This window comes from Dendropsophus ebraccatus, chromosome 8 (assembly GCF_027789765.1).
Source record: "Dendropsophus ebraccatus isolate aDenEbr1 chromosome 8, aDenEbr1.pat, whole genome shotgun sequence".
Classification (NCBI taxonomy): Eukaryota; Metazoa; Chordata; class Amphibia; order Anura; family Hylidae; genus Dendropsophus; species Dendropsophus ebraccatus.
This window is the reverse complement of record NC_091461.1, coordinates 17695237-17715640: the sequence shown is the minus strand read 5'-3', so window position 1 is coordinate 17715640 and position 20404 is coordinate 17695237. Positions and strand designations below refer to the sequence as shown.

The 20404-nt window shown below is 42.2% G+C and overlaps 1 protein-coding gene across 1 annotated transcript in view; it reads left to right on the top strand.

Annotated features, from left to right (window-relative positions):
• LOC138799131 (ovostatin-like) overlaps positions 1–20404 on the top strand; it is a 35995-nt gene that overhangs the window by 6226 nt on the left and 9365 nt on the right. The window contains exons 4-24 of the mRNA XM_069979943.1: positions 674–830; positions 1237–1289; positions 2742–2762; positions 3121–3289; positions 4041–4125; positions 4939–5065; positions 6046–6160; positions 6326–6441; positions 7053–7211; positions 8954–9184; positions 9663–9720; positions 10087–10229; positions 11291–11440; positions 11723–11893; positions 13803–13920; positions 14023–14155; positions 16192–16423; positions 17037–17160; positions 17306–17424; positions 19008–19059; positions 20209–20292. Coding sequence (XP_069836044.1) covers positions 674–830; positions 1237–1289; positions 2742–2762; positions 3121–3289; positions 4041–4125; positions 4939–5065; positions 6046–6160; positions 6326–6441; positions 7053–7211; positions 8954–9184; positions 9663–9720; positions 10087–10229; positions 11291–11440; positions 11723–11893; positions 13803–13920; positions 14023–14155; positions 16192–16423; positions 17037–17160; positions 17306–17424; positions 19008–19059; positions 20209–20292 — 2617 coding nt within the window. The remainder of the gene's footprint in view (positions 1–673; positions 831–1236; positions 1290–2741; positions 2763–3120; positions 3290–4040; positions 4126–4938; positions 5066–6045; positions 6161–6325; positions 6442–7052; positions 7212–8953; positions 9185–9662; positions 9721–10086; positions 10230–11290; positions 11441–11722; positions 11894–13802; positions 13921–14022; positions 14156–16191; positions 16424–17036; positions 17161–17305; positions 17425–19007; positions 19060–20208; positions 20293–20404) is intronic.

Here is a 20404-nt window from a genome sequence, read left to right as displayed (position 1 = left end):
TTTGATAAGTTAAGCCATCAAGAAACTCCATCAAAGACCATCAAAGGGAGGTGAAGTCCCAGCCCCAAGTCCTGTTTGGGGCAGGGACCTCTACCTTCAGACACAAACTCAGGGCTGACTGGTTGCCAAGTATATGCAGGTAATTAGTTTGGCTGTCGGAGCATCCCTCCGACACTCCGCCAGCATTAGTGTCAGGAGCCAAGCGCCATGACCGGCGCCGGCTCCTGGCAGCATGTTTGTAATTTACATTCAAAATTATTATTTTTTTTAGTCATCATGCTTTGTAATAAAGCTATACTTACTTGTATCCAGGTTCAGTCTCCTGAACCTTTTTAGTCTTGCGATGCTTAAAAAAAAGAGACTAACTACATTAAGTCCGGCCAGTACAGAATGTCTTGGTTCAATGTGTCCATCACGACTGCCTTCTCTGTGAGCGCAGATGACCTGGACTTCCAGTGTTTAGTCTCTTTTTTCAACTAGCACAGGACTAAGAAGCTTTAGAAGAATGGACCTGGATACAAGTAAGTATAGCTTTGTTATAAAGCTATTTGTATATGGCAAACTTGCTTTATATCACATCTGCTGATTTAGATTAGAATGACAGGGACACTTTGACACAGGAAGACATCTAATAAAGATCTACTGAGTTTTCCCCCTTTATTCTTCTCCTCAGGTCCCCAATGTAACTGATGCTGTCCCGGTCTTCCTCACAATTACTGCTGTTGGCAACAATTTTAACTATGAAGCACGGAGGGCCGTGGTGGTGGCCCCAACAGGAAAAACCACATTGGTCCAGACAGAAAGGTCCATTTACAAGCCCGCACAGAAAGGTATGTTAATTTTACACTTGACCAGTACACTTTTGGAATTTAAACTGATCCTATTGACTTAGAATGATCCTGTAGTTTTCTGTGGGTATTGACTTCTCTATTCCTTGTAGTAAGTACACAACAATTCTTCTGCTAATCCACTCACATGAACTCACACAATAGCCAAGGGCCTATTGGGACAGATGCCTCCTGCTCAGGCACAGAGATCACCTGACCCATCATCCCCTCCTCCTAGCTAAACTCTTCAATAGAGTGGCAGGGTTGTATCGCTGTATATCTATATCTGGAGACCAGGAAAGCAATAGGAAAAATACTAGAATTTGAACAACAATAACAAAAAATTAACATTAAATTTAAGATTTCTATTTCTCACAATTAACTATTTATTTGTTCATTTATTTTACAGTGCAGTTTAATGTGATTGCCTTGGATAATAATTTAAAACCAGTGGAAGACCAGGTGAGAATAATCTACCAGTCTGTGTTTTGATTGTCTTCATGTTAAAAGGGGGCTGAAATACAATAGTTATGTTTTGTACATATGAGGCAATATGATATCAGTTATATTTTTGTATATAGGAGCAGTATTATAGTAGTTATATTGGTGTATATAAGAGCAGTATTATAGTAGTTATATTCTTGTACTCAGCAAGGAAGGGGGAAGATGGAAAAAGCAGGTAGCATCACAGACCAACGAGCTCGTTGGTCTGTGACGCTACCTGCTTTTTCCATCTTCCCCCTTCCTTGCTGAGTGCTCCACGTTTCTAATAAAGCTACAATTCGACCTGCCCTGGTGAGTGCCACTTCTGTTTTCTCCAATATTCACGTTATAGTAGTTATATTCTTGTATATAGGAGCAGTATTATAGTAGTTATATTCTTGTATATAGGAGCAGTATTATAGTAGTTATATTCTTGTATATAGGAGAAGTAGTATAGTAGTTATATTCTTTTATATAGGAGCAGTATTATAGTAGTTATATTCTTGTATATAGGAGCAGTATTATAGTAGTTATATTCTTGTATATAGGAGCAGTATTATAGTACTTTTATTCTTGTATATAGGAGCAGTATTACAGTAGTTATATTCTTGTATATAGGAGCAGTATTATAGTAGTTATATTCTTGTATATAGGAGCAGTATTATAGTAGTTATATTCTTGTATATAGGAGCAGTATTATAGTAGTTATATTCTTGTATATAGGAGCAGTATTATAGTAGTTATATTCTTGTATATAGGAGCAGTATTATAGTAGTTATATTCTTGTATATAAGAGCAGTATTATAGTAGTTATATTCTTGTATATAGGAGCAGTATTATAGTAGTTATATTCTTGTACATAGCAGCAGTATTATAGTAGTTATATTCTTTTATATAGGAGGCAGTATTATAGTACTTATATTCCTGTATATAGGGGGCAGTATTATAGTAGTTATATTCTTATATATAGGAGCAGTATTATAGTAGTTATATTTCTGTATATAGGAGCAGTATTATAGTAGTTATATTCCTATATATAGGGGCAGTATTATAGTAGTTATATTCTTGTATATAGGAGCAGTATTATAGTAGTTATATTCCTGTATATGGGAGGCAGTATTATAGTAGTTATATTCCTGTATATAGGAGCATTATTATAGTAGTTATATTCTTGTATATAGGAGCAGTATTATAGTAGTATATTCTTGCATATAGGAGCAGTACTATAGTAGTTATATTCTTGTATATAGGAGCAGTATTATAGTAGTTATAGTATTGTATAAAGGAGGAAGTATTATAATAGTTACATTCTATAGCAGTATTAAATTCCTTATATTCTTGGTTTAGGAAGCAGAATCACAGCGTTTTACTAGTTTTCTTTTGTGTTATAATCAGAGCACTCAATAATATGAATCTTTTTGTTTCTTTCAGTATCCTGTTATCTATGTAACGGTAAGAAAATAGAGCACTCACTAATTATAACAATAATATGAATGTTTTCTCATATATACAGTATGTGTGTGTGTGTCTTTGGAATTATTTGACAAATATCTTTTTGTGTTTAGTACGTATTGTAGTGACGTCCCAGTTTAAGATTTTGAGAGATACATAGGTATAATTACATAGACTGCATGTACCCACTGTGTATCTATACATCTCTATACATGCTCTCAAGAGAATGTGAATAAACATGGTCATGCCATAGTATACTGTATATAGACAGTGCTTCTATACTGTGCACATACTGTGGTTTAGTTGTAATGATATATTGATGATATTTCTTTTATACTTGTTTTGTTCTACATTATAGGATCCCTCTGGAAACCGTCTCTTTCAGTGGAATGACCAAGAAACAGAGAATGGCATCCTTTCCTTATCCTTCAATATTCTAGAAGATCCAGACCTAGGACAGTACACAATACAAATTGAAAGAGTTTCCCGCAGCACTGTGTCTAAATCATTTAGTGTTGATGAATATGGTATGTATCAGCTTGTAGATATGGCCTAGGTGTATTCTTTAAAGCATTGGCTGGCTACTTTCTTACTTCTTACTGACCTCATTGACTGGACCCCGGAGCATGAGTCATATATTATTGGGGGAATATGAAGTATGTTATCCTTTTTTCCCTATGGGTAGACTCTGTAAATATTCAGAAATCTCCTAAGTCAACTATCTAGAGTCCATCTAGAGTAAAATGGCAAATATTAGATAGGGAGGAGGGGAATGCAGTGTAGCAGAGAGGGGATCCTGCCGCACTCACAGTCAGTGCCCACATCGTATCGCTGTACCGGAATATGGGTGGTACAACACCAGCAGAGAGCGCTATAATGATTTTTTTACAAGGTGTTGACAGGGTTGGCAACTGTTTTTTGGGTACACCACAGATAAGCACTATAACTGAATAGTATAAAGGCCCAGGACCACGAGACTTGGAAAAAATTGGGCTAACACACAAAGGGACCATATACGCTGGTTTGTCCCGGGCGTTCAGAATACCAGAGGTACACGGTAATGGTGTATAGTGACACCAGTTCTGATTCACAACCAATGTATTCGCCATAGACTTCACAGAAAGGTGGACATGCTTTCCACTGAGGTCCATGAGAGCTATGGAAGAGGTTGAGCCAGCAGGACGCAGCCATTTTTATAGTTCCCAAACGTTGATTATTTTCTATATAGATTGTAATTATTGGTTTATCATTTCATTGTCTCATCTCTTTGTCTTTCAGTTTTGCCCACTTTTGGAGCAGAACTATCAGCTCCCAGTTCCATCACCATCCTGGACAAGAATGTTTCATACTCAGTTACTGCCAAGTAAGTGCCCCAAAGCGGACAAATTTTGTTCTCTTGTCAAAATGTCTATGTCATGAAGTGTCCACAGGATGAATAGAATGTATTGTTATCCAAATTCTTATCCAAAACTCTGAGTTTAATTGTTTTTCTAAATGACTGGCAGTAGGGGGTAAAAAGGTAGTGACCATACCCGAGCCCTAGTGTCTTTAACAGTGAACCCTACATCAAATCCAAGTCACTATCCCTGCCTACCTGGACAATCCTACCTAAACGGTGGCCCCACATCGATCAGCCAGTCAGGCCAGGGGTGAGAACCAGAGAATAACATCAGAACAGAATGAGGTCCAAGTACAATACTTGTGGTCAAGCCAGGTCACAAACCGAGGTCACTTCTATCCAAAACACAATACAGAAGCCAGTGGGTAAGAAGCAAAGCAGAAGGGTCAGAAATCTAAGAAACAATACCAAGGAGCTCAAAAACAAAAGTAACAGTCAGGAAACAGAAAGCATAGGAGTGCTTTATCTCTAAGTTTAAATAGAGCATTGGGACCCTGGTGCTAAGTCCGATCCCTGCCCTTTGATTGGCCAGCCAGCCCTGATATGGGTTCCTGATGCCAGAGCAGGATAAAGAGGAGACGGTGCAATGCTCCTGGTGTGGAGGCAGATAAGTTTATTACACCTAGGAGGATTTACAAAGCTTATTCACCCCTTCTCCCTGGCGTACGCCTCCCATACACCCACTTTTTCAGCACTAACAGATCATATTATCTTGTATCTGCATCGCACATATGCTGTTCCCTAGTTCTAAAGTTTCTTGTGTTTCTCATGTCCTAGGTACACATATGGCCTGGGAGTCCCTGGGAAGGTCTCAGGTAGAGTGTGCAGAACACCAATAAACTTTTACCCCGGAAATGCCTGCAACAGGAACCCAGAGGGTCTCTGCGTTCCCATCACCGGAGTGGTAAGTCTAACTTATAAACTCATGGTAATGCAGTGCTCAGTATTTATAAGTATTTTGTAGGAATGTGGGCGCAGAACAAATGTGCAACTTAGGGTCAATAAATCTTCACTTCTGAAGGGGGTACCACTGGATTGGATGACCTGGACTTCTACAGCTTCATACATGGTGCCAAAATGTATAAAGAGACACGTGATACCGTTCCTAATTCTCAGTTAGGGTGAATGCACACTACAGAATCCGCTCTTACGATCCACAGTGGATTCCGACGCTCGCACCCGCTCACGGTGGCGCGCATCTCCGCCCGTGCCATACACATCATTTTATGGCCAGGCCGACTCCGCTGTCCGCCGAAAGAATTGACATGGCAGAATCCGTCTGTGCCTCAAATGGAGTCTATGGCACAGGCGTATTAGGCTATGTTCACACTACGTAAGTCTCCGGACGTAGCGCGTTCCGTGAATAAGCGGCCGGAGACTTACGTAGTTTGCATACAATGAAAAGTATACGATGTACGGCTGCACAGTTCCCACTACGTACGAACTTACACCCGGATCGTACGCGGCGCCGTAAAAAATTAACCAGACCATTGTTTGAGGATGAAAATGCCGTAACTTACAGCCGTAGCGTAACATGCGGTCCCGTACGTAGTGGTGATTTCTTTATTTTGCAAGCTTTTTGTGACGATCCAAAAGGTTCTGTGGGGTGTCCGGGGCTAGGCGAAGATTTCCAAGTAAAAGACCGCTGTCAGATCGCTACATAGGGCGCTCGGGAAGCGTAAGTAGACTACGGGCGTAAGTTCATGGTCCGTACGTAGCCGACTGCAACTTACGTAAATTCCCGGCCAGAGTTTAACACGTATATGTCCGGCCGCGAAAATATGCGGCCGGACATATACGTAGTGTGAACATAGCCTTAGAGTATAAGACTGATGTAAGTTCAGAAACATTATAATAGAGTCTTTTTCTTGACCTGTCTTGCAGTTGGATTCCAATGGCACATTCAGTGGAGAACTTGACTTGACCCGTTTCCAGCTGGATCGGTCAGGATACAGCATGTCACTTAATATGGAGATAACCGTGATTGAAGATGGTTCAGGTAAATGAAATGTAAAGTGTAAAGTTTTGTCATTCATTGGCCACCATGTTGTTGGTATCAATTGCATTGATCCATATTTTTAGGATCTTTTTTTTTCTATAGCTTTGAGATATATTATTTTACATTTATTACCTATTCATCTTCTTACTGCTTTCTCTTCTATAGGAATCCAAGTGACTGAGTCCAAGTTCATCAGTGTTAATAACCAGTTGGGTCGGGTGTATTTTAACCGTGAGAACATGGAGGGGAGTTACAAAAAAGGACTTTCCTATTATGTAGAGGTGAGTTGGTTCTTAAAGACCCTCTCTGTTTGCAGGGGTGCAATGACCATCTTACTGACTCCTCATCTCTAACATCAAGCCTGAGGAAATGGCTATCATCTCCTAAAGAAGTAGATGTGGTGGTGGCGGCATCATTCACTAACCATGACTGCTTCTTTATTGTGAATTATATCACTCAAACCTTATAGGAGTATACCAGAAACTCAATACCCACAATTTATTCATTGATAGGACTATATAGAATATAGGATAACAGCTTTAACTACCCTATAGGACGATAGCTGTAGGACCATACTTGGAACTCAAAAGAAGCATAGCTGGTACTTTATAGAAAGACACCTATAATTCTGTAGGCGTAAAGGAAGAACTTTGTAGGTTCATATCCAGAGCTTGATTAGAACAAACCTGGAACTCTATAGAAGCCTACACAGAACCCAATAGAAGCATACCCAGGACTGCATATGATCGCAACTTTTTTGCAGGTACAACTTAAGAAGTCCATGGATGACAAAGTTATGTTATTATTTTAGACCTTTTATTCCTCCCTTTACACTATTTGTTTAACATATTTTTCAACTTCTGTAATATCTAATGTCCGTGTAATTTTTCAGATTACTGCCGTGGATGGTCGTCAAAGTCCACTGATCGACCAGGTAATAGAACTGCAAGTAGATGGGGTAACGGTTAAGAATCTGACCACAGACGCCAATGGCAAAGCCAAGGATTTTATTGATACATCTGAATTCAGTCAACCAACAGTCAGTATACAGGTGAGCAAAATTTAACAATGGATTATCAAGGTTTTGCTATAAGGAAATGGCTGTAAGGATTACCTGGAAGTGAAAAAAACAAAAAACAAAAAAAAACTTTTTGTTAATTCAGGGCCATAACATAAAACTCCTCGGGCCTATGCAGAATTTGTAAAAGGTCTCCCACCCTCTATATTACTGGTCTCTTCCTATGGGGCAGAAGGGCCTGGGGTTCCTTCACATGCCCTGGACCAGATGCAGCTGTATACCATCTATAGCAATACTCCCGGTTAGGATTTGGTGCATGGCGCCACCACTATCCACAGTGTGTGCTTATTTTGTATATTCAATGAAATTGAACTTTGTCAATGGGCACAATTAATGGCAGGTGTGACACTTTTATTTAAAAAAAGAACTGATTTTTTTTTTTCTCTAAACATGAACAACCCCTTTAAGAAATTAAAGAGTTTTTCTACTTTGTCTATTAATTGTAGCTTAAAGAATTTCCATGTCAGAAAGTCAACTACTCCCCAGATTAGCAAGCTATCCTTTATCCACAGAATCCACTGGGGTCCCCTTTAATCTTTGAACAGAGACCCTGGTCTCCCGTTAAAATGGAACAGGGGGTCCTGAATGCTCACCACCACTCCATTTATTCTCTATGGGAGCCACAGAAACAGTAAAGTACAGTGTTTGGCTGTTTCCAACAGCTCCAATAGAGAATGAATGGAGCAGGGGACCCCAGCAGTAATGCTTTCCCACTATCAGCTGGGAATACCCTTTAACCATCATGTAAGTTTCTAGGAGCCTTTATTGTGGCTATGCACCCTCATACATCTAAACCTTTTCAAAATATAAACCTTGAGTATGATGCAAAATATAAAAATAGAACCATGTCAGTATGCAAAAAAGGGTCCGTGGAGCCTCAGTTGTGAGTCTCAAAACGTGAGTATAGCCAGATATCCCTCCAGGGAAGGAAAGCCTGTTACTAAGTGGTGCCTCCCAGTGGGGAGATCACCAAACCACCCTGATATGTAGTCCCCTAAGTCCCACTCGGTTGCGAGTATTAGGACACAAATAAGGAAATACCAGGGTGGCCCCTTTTGCATCAAAATCTAACTCAGTTGCGAGTATTGTGCCATGTCAAGAGTTAACCAAAGCCAGGCATCCATCCACAGACAGCTGTTTGGGGTATTTTCCACTCCTCAGTGTGGAGTAGGATTCTGGCTAACGGGGGCAATGAAAAGTAGACCAACAAAACACAGCAATCACTGAGCTCAGGGAGATAAGGGACAAAAAATCCAACAAAGTACTCACTCAAGAGTCTCTACTGATATAATGCCCCTATAAATTTAGGTCCGTGGAGCCTCATTTGTGAGCCTCAGAACACGGGAATAGCCATACATCCCTCCAGGGAAGGAAAACCTGTTGCCAATGGGTGTCTCCCAGTACGGAGATCACCAAACCATCCTCATATGTAGCCACTTTAGTCCCATTCGCTTGTGTGTATTGGAACATAAATAGGGAAATACCAGGGTGGCCCTGCTGATTGCTGTGTTTTGTTGGAACCATGTCAGACTAATCGACTGATATATTTGTATATGGTTCATCAAGTGGAGCCTTCAATAGACGACACAGCAGGTCCAGCCCTAGGCACTCACATATAAGCCTGGGCCTCAGGTTTACAAAACTTTTAATTCTGAAGTTCATGAACTTTTTAGCAGTTTTCACACATCAATAACTTGTTTCTTCATTCTTTCCAGCTCAATTACAAGAATCCTGAACAATGTTATGATTCCAACTTTATTGTTCCCACTTATTCCAATGACTACTACTCCATCACACGCGCCTATTCTCGGTCTGGGAGCTTTGTGCAGATACAAGGACCGAAAGAGGAGCTTCAATGTGGACAAACTTATTCTCTTACAGCCAGATACATATTTAGTCAATCGGGCCTTCAAGAAGGTGAAACCACTGCCGATTTCAGCCACATAGTGAGTACGGGCAGCTGTGGGTTAGACTGTCGTTAGGCTTGTTAGTGGCCAGGATGTTAAAGGTCCTCATATACAGTAAAATAAAGTTGTTAGGACTAGAAAACTGTGTAACATGTTTGGAGGTTCCTCTGACTTTCACTTGCAGCCAACAATTACAGATTTGAAAATCTCGAAAATGCTTGAGTGCGACCAAACCCGGGAGTCTCAGCCAGTGGCTGAAGTTGGATGCAGCCCTAGGGAGTCCTGGAAAACATGGATACAGACATAAGCCTATTCATGTTTTCCAGACAGGCTTAGGACTGCATCCATCTTCAGCCACCGGTAATCAAATGCTGATACCTTCGGGTTCAGACGCACTCAAGCATACTCGAGATTCGCTCATCTCTACTAATTATATTATTAAAGCGTTGGGTCACAAAGTATATTTTCTATGAGCCTTTATTTCTAACTTTAATTTTTCTTCTTCCTTCCGATGTAGATCATGTCAAGGACAAGTATTATAGACTCTGGTAAAATCTCAACTGACCTGTCCAAATGTGAGTATCGCTACTTTGGATTGATTCAAAGAAATGCAATATCTATCTATCTATCTATCTATCTATCTATCTATCTTCTATCTATCTATCTATCTATCTATCTCCTATCTATCTATCTATCTATCTATCTATCTATCTATCTATCTATCTATCTATCTATCTATCTATCATCTATCTATCTATCTATCCATCTCCTATATATCTCCTATCTATCTATCTCCTATCTATCTATCTATCTATCTATCTATCTATCTATCTATCTATGTCCTATTTATCTATCTATCTATCTATCTATCTATCTATCTATCTATCTATCTGTCTATCTATCTCTCTATCTGACTGGCTAATCTTTCTGCTATATCACAGCTCTACAAGGAGAGTTCAACATCACTCTACAGATAACTGCAGACCATGCTCCGGGCATTGACGTTATTGTCTACTGCATGTTGGAGAAAGAGGTTGTCGCATCCACTATCCACCTCAATACTGAGGATTGCTTTAAGAACCAGGTAAAGAAAAAGATGGCGTCACTCATAGGCTTCCAACCATTTAGGGGGAGATTCATCAAAGGGTGTGAAATATTCAGTGGTGTAACCTTATCACAGCTCAGGTTTCAGCTCCAGTTAAATGAAGGAGGAGCTGTGATTGGTTGCCGTGGGTGGTGTACACCAGTAAATATTTTACACCCTTTGGCTATGTTCATACAGCGTAAGAGACCGGTCTTTCCGTCACGGAACGGACGGTCTCTGAAAAAATCATCCCGGACGGTACTGCAGTACTGGCCGGATGATCTTTCGGGCCACAGAGTTCTGATGCGGGCGCATCCGTGCACGCCCGCATCCGAACTCCCCACAGCACACTAATGACCGAGCGACCCGAGCCACTCGCTCCACAGTGTGCACTGACATGTTTTTTTTACGGCCGCGGATACCTTAGGGTATAGTCACACTAAATCAGTAAATCAGGCGGAATTCTGCGGCAGAACTGTCAGCCGCGGAATCCCTCCTTCCTAAGTGTGTCATAGCCTGTCTATGGGAAAGCGCACTCCTTTGCCTGATTTACTCAGTGTGAACATACCCTTAAATAATTTTGGGACTTAGTGTGTAACTTTTTCCTGGACTCCACTGGATGGAATAGCCCAGCATACAATGCTATACCATATCTTTATTTGGGGTGTACTGTCTTTGGTTAGCACCTGTCAATGGACGCCAATAGATGCGTTTTGAGTATATGGTGGCAGTTTTCCCAGCATAACCATAAAACAATATGATGTGAACAGGCCCTAGATACTTTCTACAATTTAAATTCTTAAATTTGGCCCCCAACTATAGATTTCATCTACATTATAATCCCAACCAGATAGAAGACTGGTAGAGGTAAGTGTGAGATGTGTTAGCATCCAGTGTGGTCCTCTCTCCATATTGTAACATCCACCTAGTAGCGGGTATACCTTGGTGAAGCACCTCTTCCTCTAGTAAATGTTTGCCCAGTGGATGTCACTGTCTTAGGTGGTCGCCTCCAGTAAAAGTGACAACTTTCTGAACTGGAATGTTGTGTCTTCTCTTGACAGGTATCCCTGGCATTCTCTGAAAAAAAGGCAAAACCCGGTTCCACCGTTAACTTGGATATTACATCCGCACCGCGTTCCGTCTGTGGCGTGAGGCTCTACGATTCAAGCCTTCTGCTCCTACAACAAGACCAGTCTCTCACAGCTGCATCGGTGAGACATACAATATAGAGGAAAACATATCAAAATGAGAAAACCAATAGCAAAAAAAGTTGGATTCTAACTCTCGACTATTAGAGCTATTTTGTACATTGGAAACCATGTGTTTCGATCCATTCTTCACGCTATGCCTTTATATCTCCAGCTCTATACAACACACTACTTTTTACCCTTATCTTTGCTTTGACCACCATCTTATCACATTATAGTAAATGCATCCATAGCCACTAATATAGAAACTATACTTTATTATTAAAAGGATATCTATGTTTTTAGGTGTATTTATCTCTACAATACAACAGTCTGAATGGATACTACGTAGCGGGATACAACGTAGCTCCACCCAGTCCTCCTTGTGTCGATGCCAATAAACAAGTCGTGATTGATGGCTTGTACTATTCACCTGTTGACTATCAGAATGAAGAAGATACTTTCCAGCAGTTGAGCGTGAGTATCCGACATGGGAATATCATCTGGGATCCCAAGTATGAAATAAACAGTTATAAATTTAAGGAGCATGTATAGGGCACAGGGCTGCATGCTATATGATATTCATATATGTTTTATTGCTTTATAGCTGTTGAACTTTGATATACATTGTAGCAATGTGTCAAAGAGAAAATTTAGCATTGGATTTTTTTTTCTTTTATGTTTTTTTTCGTAGTTCACATTATAACTTTGGACTTTTATGTTTATGGAGATCCAAATTATGTTTTTTTATTGTTTTTTTATATCATAAATATTTACCTATTTTTATATATTTTTTTAAATCTTTAAAATTTTTATTAATTTGGTTTCTTCTGGTAGGGGACTTGAACATAGGAATGCCAACCCAAATCCTAGTATGCCAAGCAGGGGCGGATTAACTTTACCATAGGCCCCGGGCTGTTCACCAAGTCTGGGCCCCCTCACCCCACTGTAACTATGGCAGCACTAGCCTGGCGTTCATAGTACAGGACAGATAATGTCATGATGCCCTGATTTGTGCAAAATTGCCATAAAAAACAGTGTTTTTTTTGCAAATCATGGCGGAAGTGTAGCCAGGAGACAGTACACCACTGAAAGTATAAGTCTTTTTGGGTGGTCATGGGCCCCCCAGGAGCTCAGGGCCCCGGCTGCCGCCCGAACGCCCCTGTTATAATCCACTACTGATGCCAAGCTTCTGGCAGGGTATACTAGAAGTACGGTCAATAAATACCTAGGGACATTTATGGCTCTTGTCTGCCATGTTAACCTCTTGACTCTCCGTGATATAGTCACAAAGGACTAGATGGGTGACATAGGGGAGTCTCTCCTCTCATCTAAAGGTCTCTATACACCTTCAAAAACTTTTGGCCAAATTGATTGTTATCTCTCCTGGCCTCCTCATACATATGTATTCCCTATGGGGAGGGGTAAGCCACGGCCAGACAGCTCTGGCACCATTTTGTCCCTCCAAGAACAAAGAAGTTGGGCAGTGAAAATCTATTACGCCTAACCAAGACCCATACACCTTAGGGTCCTATTCCACGGGCCGAGCAGGGCCCGATCAACGATTTAAATGAGCACCAATCTGCTAGATCGGCACTCGTTTACTGGGCCTATTCCACGGCCCAACAATTGTTTAGCGAGGGCTGCAGGGACATCGTTACTGATGTCCTTGCAGCCTTGTTTCATACTTTACCTGCGGTGGTCCCAGCCAGTGATTGGCTGAGCAGTATGTCAGTTCAGACAGGCCGCTCCAAAGCTGCTGCGGCGCGGGCCCGGGAGAAGGAGAAGACCTGCGCCTGGACTGGTAATGTATGATGTTTTGAAATCGTCAGTCGCCCGCCGCGCACCGCTATTCCACGTAGCGATGCGTGGTTGATTATCGGCCGATTATGGCTCCATGGAATAGGCCCCTTAGTTGGTCAAATACCATTCCTATCATGTCTGGACAGCCAAAGCTTTGGCTTTGAATTGTAGTTTCACAACAGCTAGAGAGATGAAGGCTCCCCATACCTAATATAAAGTGTAGGGCCATCTGATATGGTGAAATGGCCATGATCGGCGTTGAATGTTGGAAACGGCACACTGTGTGCTTTTCAACTCAAAATATGTTGATGAAAGACATCATGGCTTTGCCCTTGTATAGGCCACCAATATATAAGGCTAAGTTGCCCTACTAAGCACAGCCACACATAGGGATGAGCTGCAGTGACTACAGGGGTTGGACCCCAAAATCACACATGGTGGTCTCTCCTCAGCGTAGGCTATGAATGTCCAATATCAGTAATATCCTGGACGGTTACAGCTGAGATCACCCCTTTGTAATGGTGAAATGTACCATATGTGCTATAGTCCTTATATCATGGTGACGTCTTTCTGTCTCTTTCAGAGTGTCGGCATACTTTTCATCACAAATACAACAATACAGAAGCCTACATTGTGTGGTGGGAGATCTTTTATACAACCACAACCTTTTCTTGCCTCCTCAGGTTCTTTTGCCCCCTTAGGTAACATAACTTTCACTGAAACCTTAGATGCCTCTGTTACTTTATGATCAATGGCAAAATTATTTTAATAAATGACTTGTAAAATGTTCTTTCAAATGGCAGGCAGACCAATGATGGCTACAATATTTGCTGAGGAAGCTAATGACCCCACAGCTACATCTGCACCTGTTGCGGTGGTCGAGAGTGTGCGGAAAAGCTTTCCTGAGGTGTGGTTCTTCAATCGGACATATACTAGGTAAGAGAGTGATAAGTCATAGGATCTGTCCTCAATTAAGTTGTCCAATCCCTGAAACTTAACTAAAGGTCATCTGTTGTTATAAAACTTAAAGGGGTTATCCAGCGCTACAAAAACATGACCACTTTTCCCCCTCTATTGTCTCCAGATTGGGTGGGGTTTCAAACTCAGTTCCATTGAAGTAAATGGAGCTTAATTGCAAACCACACCTGAACTGGAGACAAGAGATGGGGAAAAAAAGGCCATGTTTTTGTAGCGCTGGATAAAGGGGTTATCCAGGATTAGAAAAAACACAGCTACTTTCTTGCAAAAACAGCACCCCCCCCCCCCCATGTCTTCAGGTTGTGTGTGGTATTACAATTCAGCTCTAATCACTTCAGTGTAACTGAGCTGAAAACATCCCCCACACCCAAATTGAAGACAAGAGTGGTGTTGTAGAAACAGCACCACTCTTGTCCTTTATTTAGGTATGGTTTGCAGCAGCCATGTTTTTCTAACCAAGGACAACCCCTTTAAGGGATTGATAAAACATGGCTGCTCCCTAACAAGCAGAGTGCCACACAAGTATGCAATCCTGTGCAACTCCCTTTAAGCTTTTCCCTACTCTTACCATACATTTATGGTGAGAGAGATAGGTGCAGGCTCAGAGACGGCAGACGGCAACTGTTAATAATAACTAACTAGAGATGAGCGAATAGGATTCGATTGAGATGGTATTCGATCGAATATTGCGGTATTGGAAAGATTCGAATTCAATCAAGTAGTGTGACGAATACGCGGGAAACATTCGAAAGCCCTTTCATTGCAGTTGGCGCTTTTTTAATCCAATGACCATGCAGGGAGGCTGTGAATGACCCTGGGAGTACGCACGCAGCGCGAAAACGGCGTCTACCCTCATTGGATGGCTGAACCACATGACCTTGAATCTTAAATACTTGGTTCCCGCCTCTCGACCGCAGATGCGCTTTAAACCTAGCCAGGGAGAGATCTTGCAGCAGGAAGAGATAGGTTTTAGTAGTGCTTTGGTAAGGCAGGATTACTACAGAACCCAAAAGTCCTTTTCAGGGCTAAGATCCAGCGAAAAAGTCATCTCTGAATCAAAAGCTCTTCTCAGGGCTAAGAAATAGATGATATAACAGCAGCAGCAGCAGCAGGTGTATTCATTCCAGTACCCTGTGTGTACAAGTGACTTTTAGTGTCCCTGTTTAACACCACAGGGCAGGTTATACATATTGTTCCAGTAGCCCACTAAGGGCACTTGATACATATTGTTCCAGTAGCCCAGAAAAAGGCACGTCATACATACTGTTCCAGTAATGTTCGTACAGCATTATGTGTGATACGCACGAATAACATGACCCTCTGCGGACGCACATTAGAATCATGTATGTAAAACTGCTCAAGAAATATGAACGAAATGTGTGTGAATGTTTGTAAAGCGTTCGCAAATATTTTTCCTTCGCAACTACGGAGAGTGGCATTATACTGCGATTTTGGGGTGTTGGGTGCACCCAGGCATGCTCCCCCTAATGTCCCAGTGTCATTCCAGAGGTGTTGGCATCTTTAGGGAGATTTCGTGGGAGACTTGGTGACCTCCAAGTGGTCGAATTTGGATTTCCAAGTGCCGCAAATTTTTTTCCTATAGACTATAATGGGATAGAATATTCGTTCGAATAGTCGAATATCGGTGCCTATTAGATTAGAATTCTCGAAAGTCGAATATTTCACTACTCGCTCATCTCTATAACTAACATCAATACAGTGTCAGTCATTTAACTCTTTGAAGGCTGAGATCACATCATACATCTTTTACCTTTGTTATTGGTGGTCCAGTGGCCTGTACCCCCCCCCCCCCCCCCATGGCAGCCCTAGGCTTTGGTAAAAGAAAATAAATTAATTTGCAAGGTTGCGTAAGGGTTAAGCAGTTGTAGGTGAATATTTTGTAAAACAGATGCCTCTCGAGTAGGGGTCACTTTCTTCTGGCCTGCTAGTGTTAGCACTCAGAGCTCAACAGATGTTTTTTTTCTCTCTTCTAGTGATAGCGGCTCTGCATCCGTATCTCTAGAGGTGCCCGGCACTATCACTGAATGGAGAGGTGACATGTTCTGTTTGGACTCTGAGACCGGTTTTGGATTGACCAAGTATCCGGCCAACTTGACCTCCTACCAGGACTTCTTTGTATCCGAGTCTCTTCCTTATTCCATTGTCAGAGGAGAGCTACTTGATGTGAGGGTCATTGTGACCAGTTCCTTACCCAAATGTGCCAAGGTGAGGATTTGCTGTCATCTGTTCTTTACTGTTCATGCTAAGGAAAGGGGACCTGGTTGGACATATGCTCAAGTTACCGAGTGCAAAGGGGGTGGATGAAAGAGTTAAGAGGCAGTATTTCACACAATACTTCTTTCATTATGGATTATGGGATAAGTCTAGATTGGTGCGGTTTTGGTTCAAGATTTATCTCTGGTAGAATAGAGTGATTTGTGGCCATATGGGCACATAATCTACCTGATCCCCAATCTACTGTAAAAATGAGCAGATATGGAGTATTAATCCAACTCCCCAATTGTTTCCAATAACTCGCAGCAAGAAAAAAGTTAAAGAAACTTTTCACGTCAGTCAACATTGATTTAAAATCAGAAGGGTAAGACTAGTGGGCAGCTAAGGAGCCACTGGGCATGTACTGGGTCATGTATAGGGCACCTGCAGAAAACTAGCAGAGTTATGAGAGCTTAACCTTACATTCAGAACATTTCGCCATGACTCTGGGTTATTGTGTAAAATTTGTGGTTGATCTTGATATTACGGCGACAGTTCTGCACCAAGCTTTTTCTTACATCCTGGCAACTCCATCCATAACATGTGTCACCTGCTCACTGTGCAGGTCCGTGCAAGTATAAGTCCTTCTGATGACTACACCGTAAAAGCAACAGATGAGGAAAATATCAGATGCATTTGCTCTGGACAAAGAGCAACGTTCACCTTTACCCTGGATGCTAAAACAGTAGGTAAGATGGCCATACACATTAGATAGAAGTCGGTTGACGGATGAACAGTTGCTTGACGGATCAACATCATATGTTGATGATTTAAAATGTTGGATGTTACAAAGTCTACTCAACCTGTAACTGTCTTTGTGTCAACTTCCCGCAGGTGTGGTGTCAGTCAATATAACAGGGGAAGCATATGACATTGGAGATTCATGTGATGGTCCTGCTGACCCCAATGAGCCCAACTATAAAGATACTGTCGTACGGACCCTCATTGTAGAGGTAATTACATTTCTGTTTAATAATGCAAAATAGAAATGTTTATATCACATGGACCCTGAGCGTAAGTGGATATTTATACATGTAGATAATCTAGATGGTGTAACGCCTGGAGTAGTGGATCCACTGGACCGTCACCAGCGACAGCACTGACCTCACCAGGGAGCGGAGACTAAGGGGCCGCTGGTTTTCACCAGAGCCCGCCGCAAGGCGGGATGGACTTGCTGCGGCAGGCGACCCCCAGGTCGCTACCCCTGGCTTGGTTGCTAGTGACGGCAGGCGAGGCGTGACAGGAGCAGTAGGCAGGAGATAGTGCAGGCGAAGGATAGTATATGTGCTTGCAGGTGGCGGACAGGTCTCAGGAACAATGGGAAGGCAGCGGGCAAGGACTAGGGACTAGGACTGAGGACAGGAACAAGGGACAAGGACTAAGGTCAGGAACAACAGGGAGCTGGGCCAAACGCTATGGGAAGCATATAGAGGCTCCAACACGAGGGACAGGGCATGCTGGGATTTATAGGGAGTGATTGGGTGCAACTACCAATTAGGGACGGACTGGCCCTTTAAATCTGAGACAGCCGGCGCGCGCGCGCCCTAGGAGGCGGGGACGCGCGCGCCGGCCGGCACAGACGGAGACCGGAGCGGGACGAGGTGAGGCGCCCCCCGGGGCCGAACAGACCGCAGCGCCGGCCGGCAGCTGCGTGGGATAGAGGGCGGTCGCGGCGGCGTCCCGTGCTCCCGGCCATGACAGATGGTTATGTCTGCTATATTAATAATAACCCGTTTCCTAAGGCCATTACTATTTGCAGAGAGTTGTCGCCTTGAAAGAATAATATAACATTTCTGCATAAACCGCAGAAGGGGTTGTGTCTTGTCTCACATCTAAAAGCAGAATAACAAAGGAAATGCTGATTTAGTATAGAGAAAGCCTGTGAGTCACGATTCTCCTGCCCACTTATAAAGAAAGCTTAAGAGTCCTGAGTCTCCCATATACTCTTAGAGAAAGCCTGAGAGTCCTGATTCCAACCATCCAGTCCTATCCTATGCAGCTCTCATAAATGAGACATGGCGAAGCCTCACATATACTCATATTCAACAGTAGATGAGTAAATCTTTAGGGCCACATGTATCATCCGGCGAATGGATGATTTTCGGCGGAAAGTGCCGATTTGCGTCTTTTTTTAAGCAAAAATGGCGGATTTGCGAATAAAATATTCGCAAATCGGCACTTTCCGCCGAGTACGCCAGGGGGCGGAAAAGGGGCGGAGAGTGGGCGGACCGGAGGGCGCGGACTCAGAGTCCGCGCGATTTATCATCCGTTCCGCCAAAATGTACGCCGAAAACCTACTCCAGTCCTCAGCTGGCGTAGGTTTTCGGAGGTGCGCAACGGCACGCACGGGATTTATGTAGAGGCAGTCCGCCTCTACATAAATCTCCGTAGCGCCGGAGCTGCGAGGGCATTTTTACGTCCGGCGTAAAAAACGCCGGACTTAATAAATGCCTCCCATAGTCTTATTTAAATTGTGTTGGTTTATTTTTGAATATACACAAATTTCTTGTTTTAACTTCATTAACCTCTATTTAAGGCGGAGGGTATCCCCAACGAGGCAACCCAGAGTACCCTAGTATGTGTGAAAGGTAAGATTATATTACTAGTAATATAGAACAATGCTGTAAGAAAAACAATGGCCCAGATTTACTAAAATGATAATATACTAAAACAGGGTAAACTAGAGAAGATAAATCAGGTGCATTCTCATACTGTCTAGTCTAAGTTTAATATTAGACTAGACAATCTAAGAATGCACCAGATTTATCACAGCGGCTCAAGATGTTTGATCCATTTTTCATATCTTATAATACTGTTGTCTAACTACTTATTATTTGGCAGCTTTTCTGCTATATTATGTCCCTTAACAAGCAAGGCTCAAATACACAGAATGATTCACATTTCCTCTTCCAGCCGCAACTTCGTCTCCTTAAAATGACACTGTCACCCCCTTTTGTGCATTCTGACATCTCTACACAGGGGTAATGGGTAAATTTAGCAGTTTTCACTCCTTATTTTATATCATACGTCATGGTGCTTGTTCAAGTAAAAAGTCATCTTTTATCAATTGCATATTATGTTAAGTGGGCGGGGCCTCGCGGCATCGGTGCCACTTAGCCCCACCCACAACGCCACTGTTGGCCACGCCCCAACGGTGGCATTGTGGGCAGGGCTAAGTGGTGCTAATGCCGCGAGGCCCCGCCCACTTAACATAATCTGCAGTTGATAAAAGATGACTTTTTACTTGAACAAGCACCATAACATATGATATAAAATAAGGTGTGAAAACTGCTAAATTTACCCATTACCCCTGTGTAGAGATGTCAGAATGCCCAAAGGGGTGACAATGTCACTTTAAAGGGGTTGTACAAGATTATAAAAACATGGCTGCCCCCCCTCCCACACACACACACACACACACACACACACACACACACAAACAAACAACAAAAAAGCAGCGCCATAGGTATTCATGGGCTGCGTCTGGTCTTGCAGCTTAGTTGAAGTCTACTCCATTGAAGTGGATGGGAGTAAGTTGCTGTATCACGCATGACCTTTGGATAACTGCACCACTGTTGTTTTTGTTTTTTTTTAACCTTTAACCCCTTTTTTGGACGCCTTTACCAATTTAGACTTAGGCTACCCCAGATGCTGGGCCCAATAAGCCACTACTATAACAGCTATGTACCTAAATTTTTATACCACTCATTGAGTATTTACTATGCTCTTTATTTCAGATACAAACCAAATAATTCCCGTCAAGATTTCACCTCCTGAAAACTCTGTAAAAGATACAGTCACCGCGAAGGTTGCTGTAATAGGTGAGCATGGATGAACTACAGATAAAAGATATATAGATGCAATGTGTGGGTCTCTATATGTTCCATTGCTTGGTCCTAATCTATGTAATTTGGATAAAAAAAATGGGTCTAC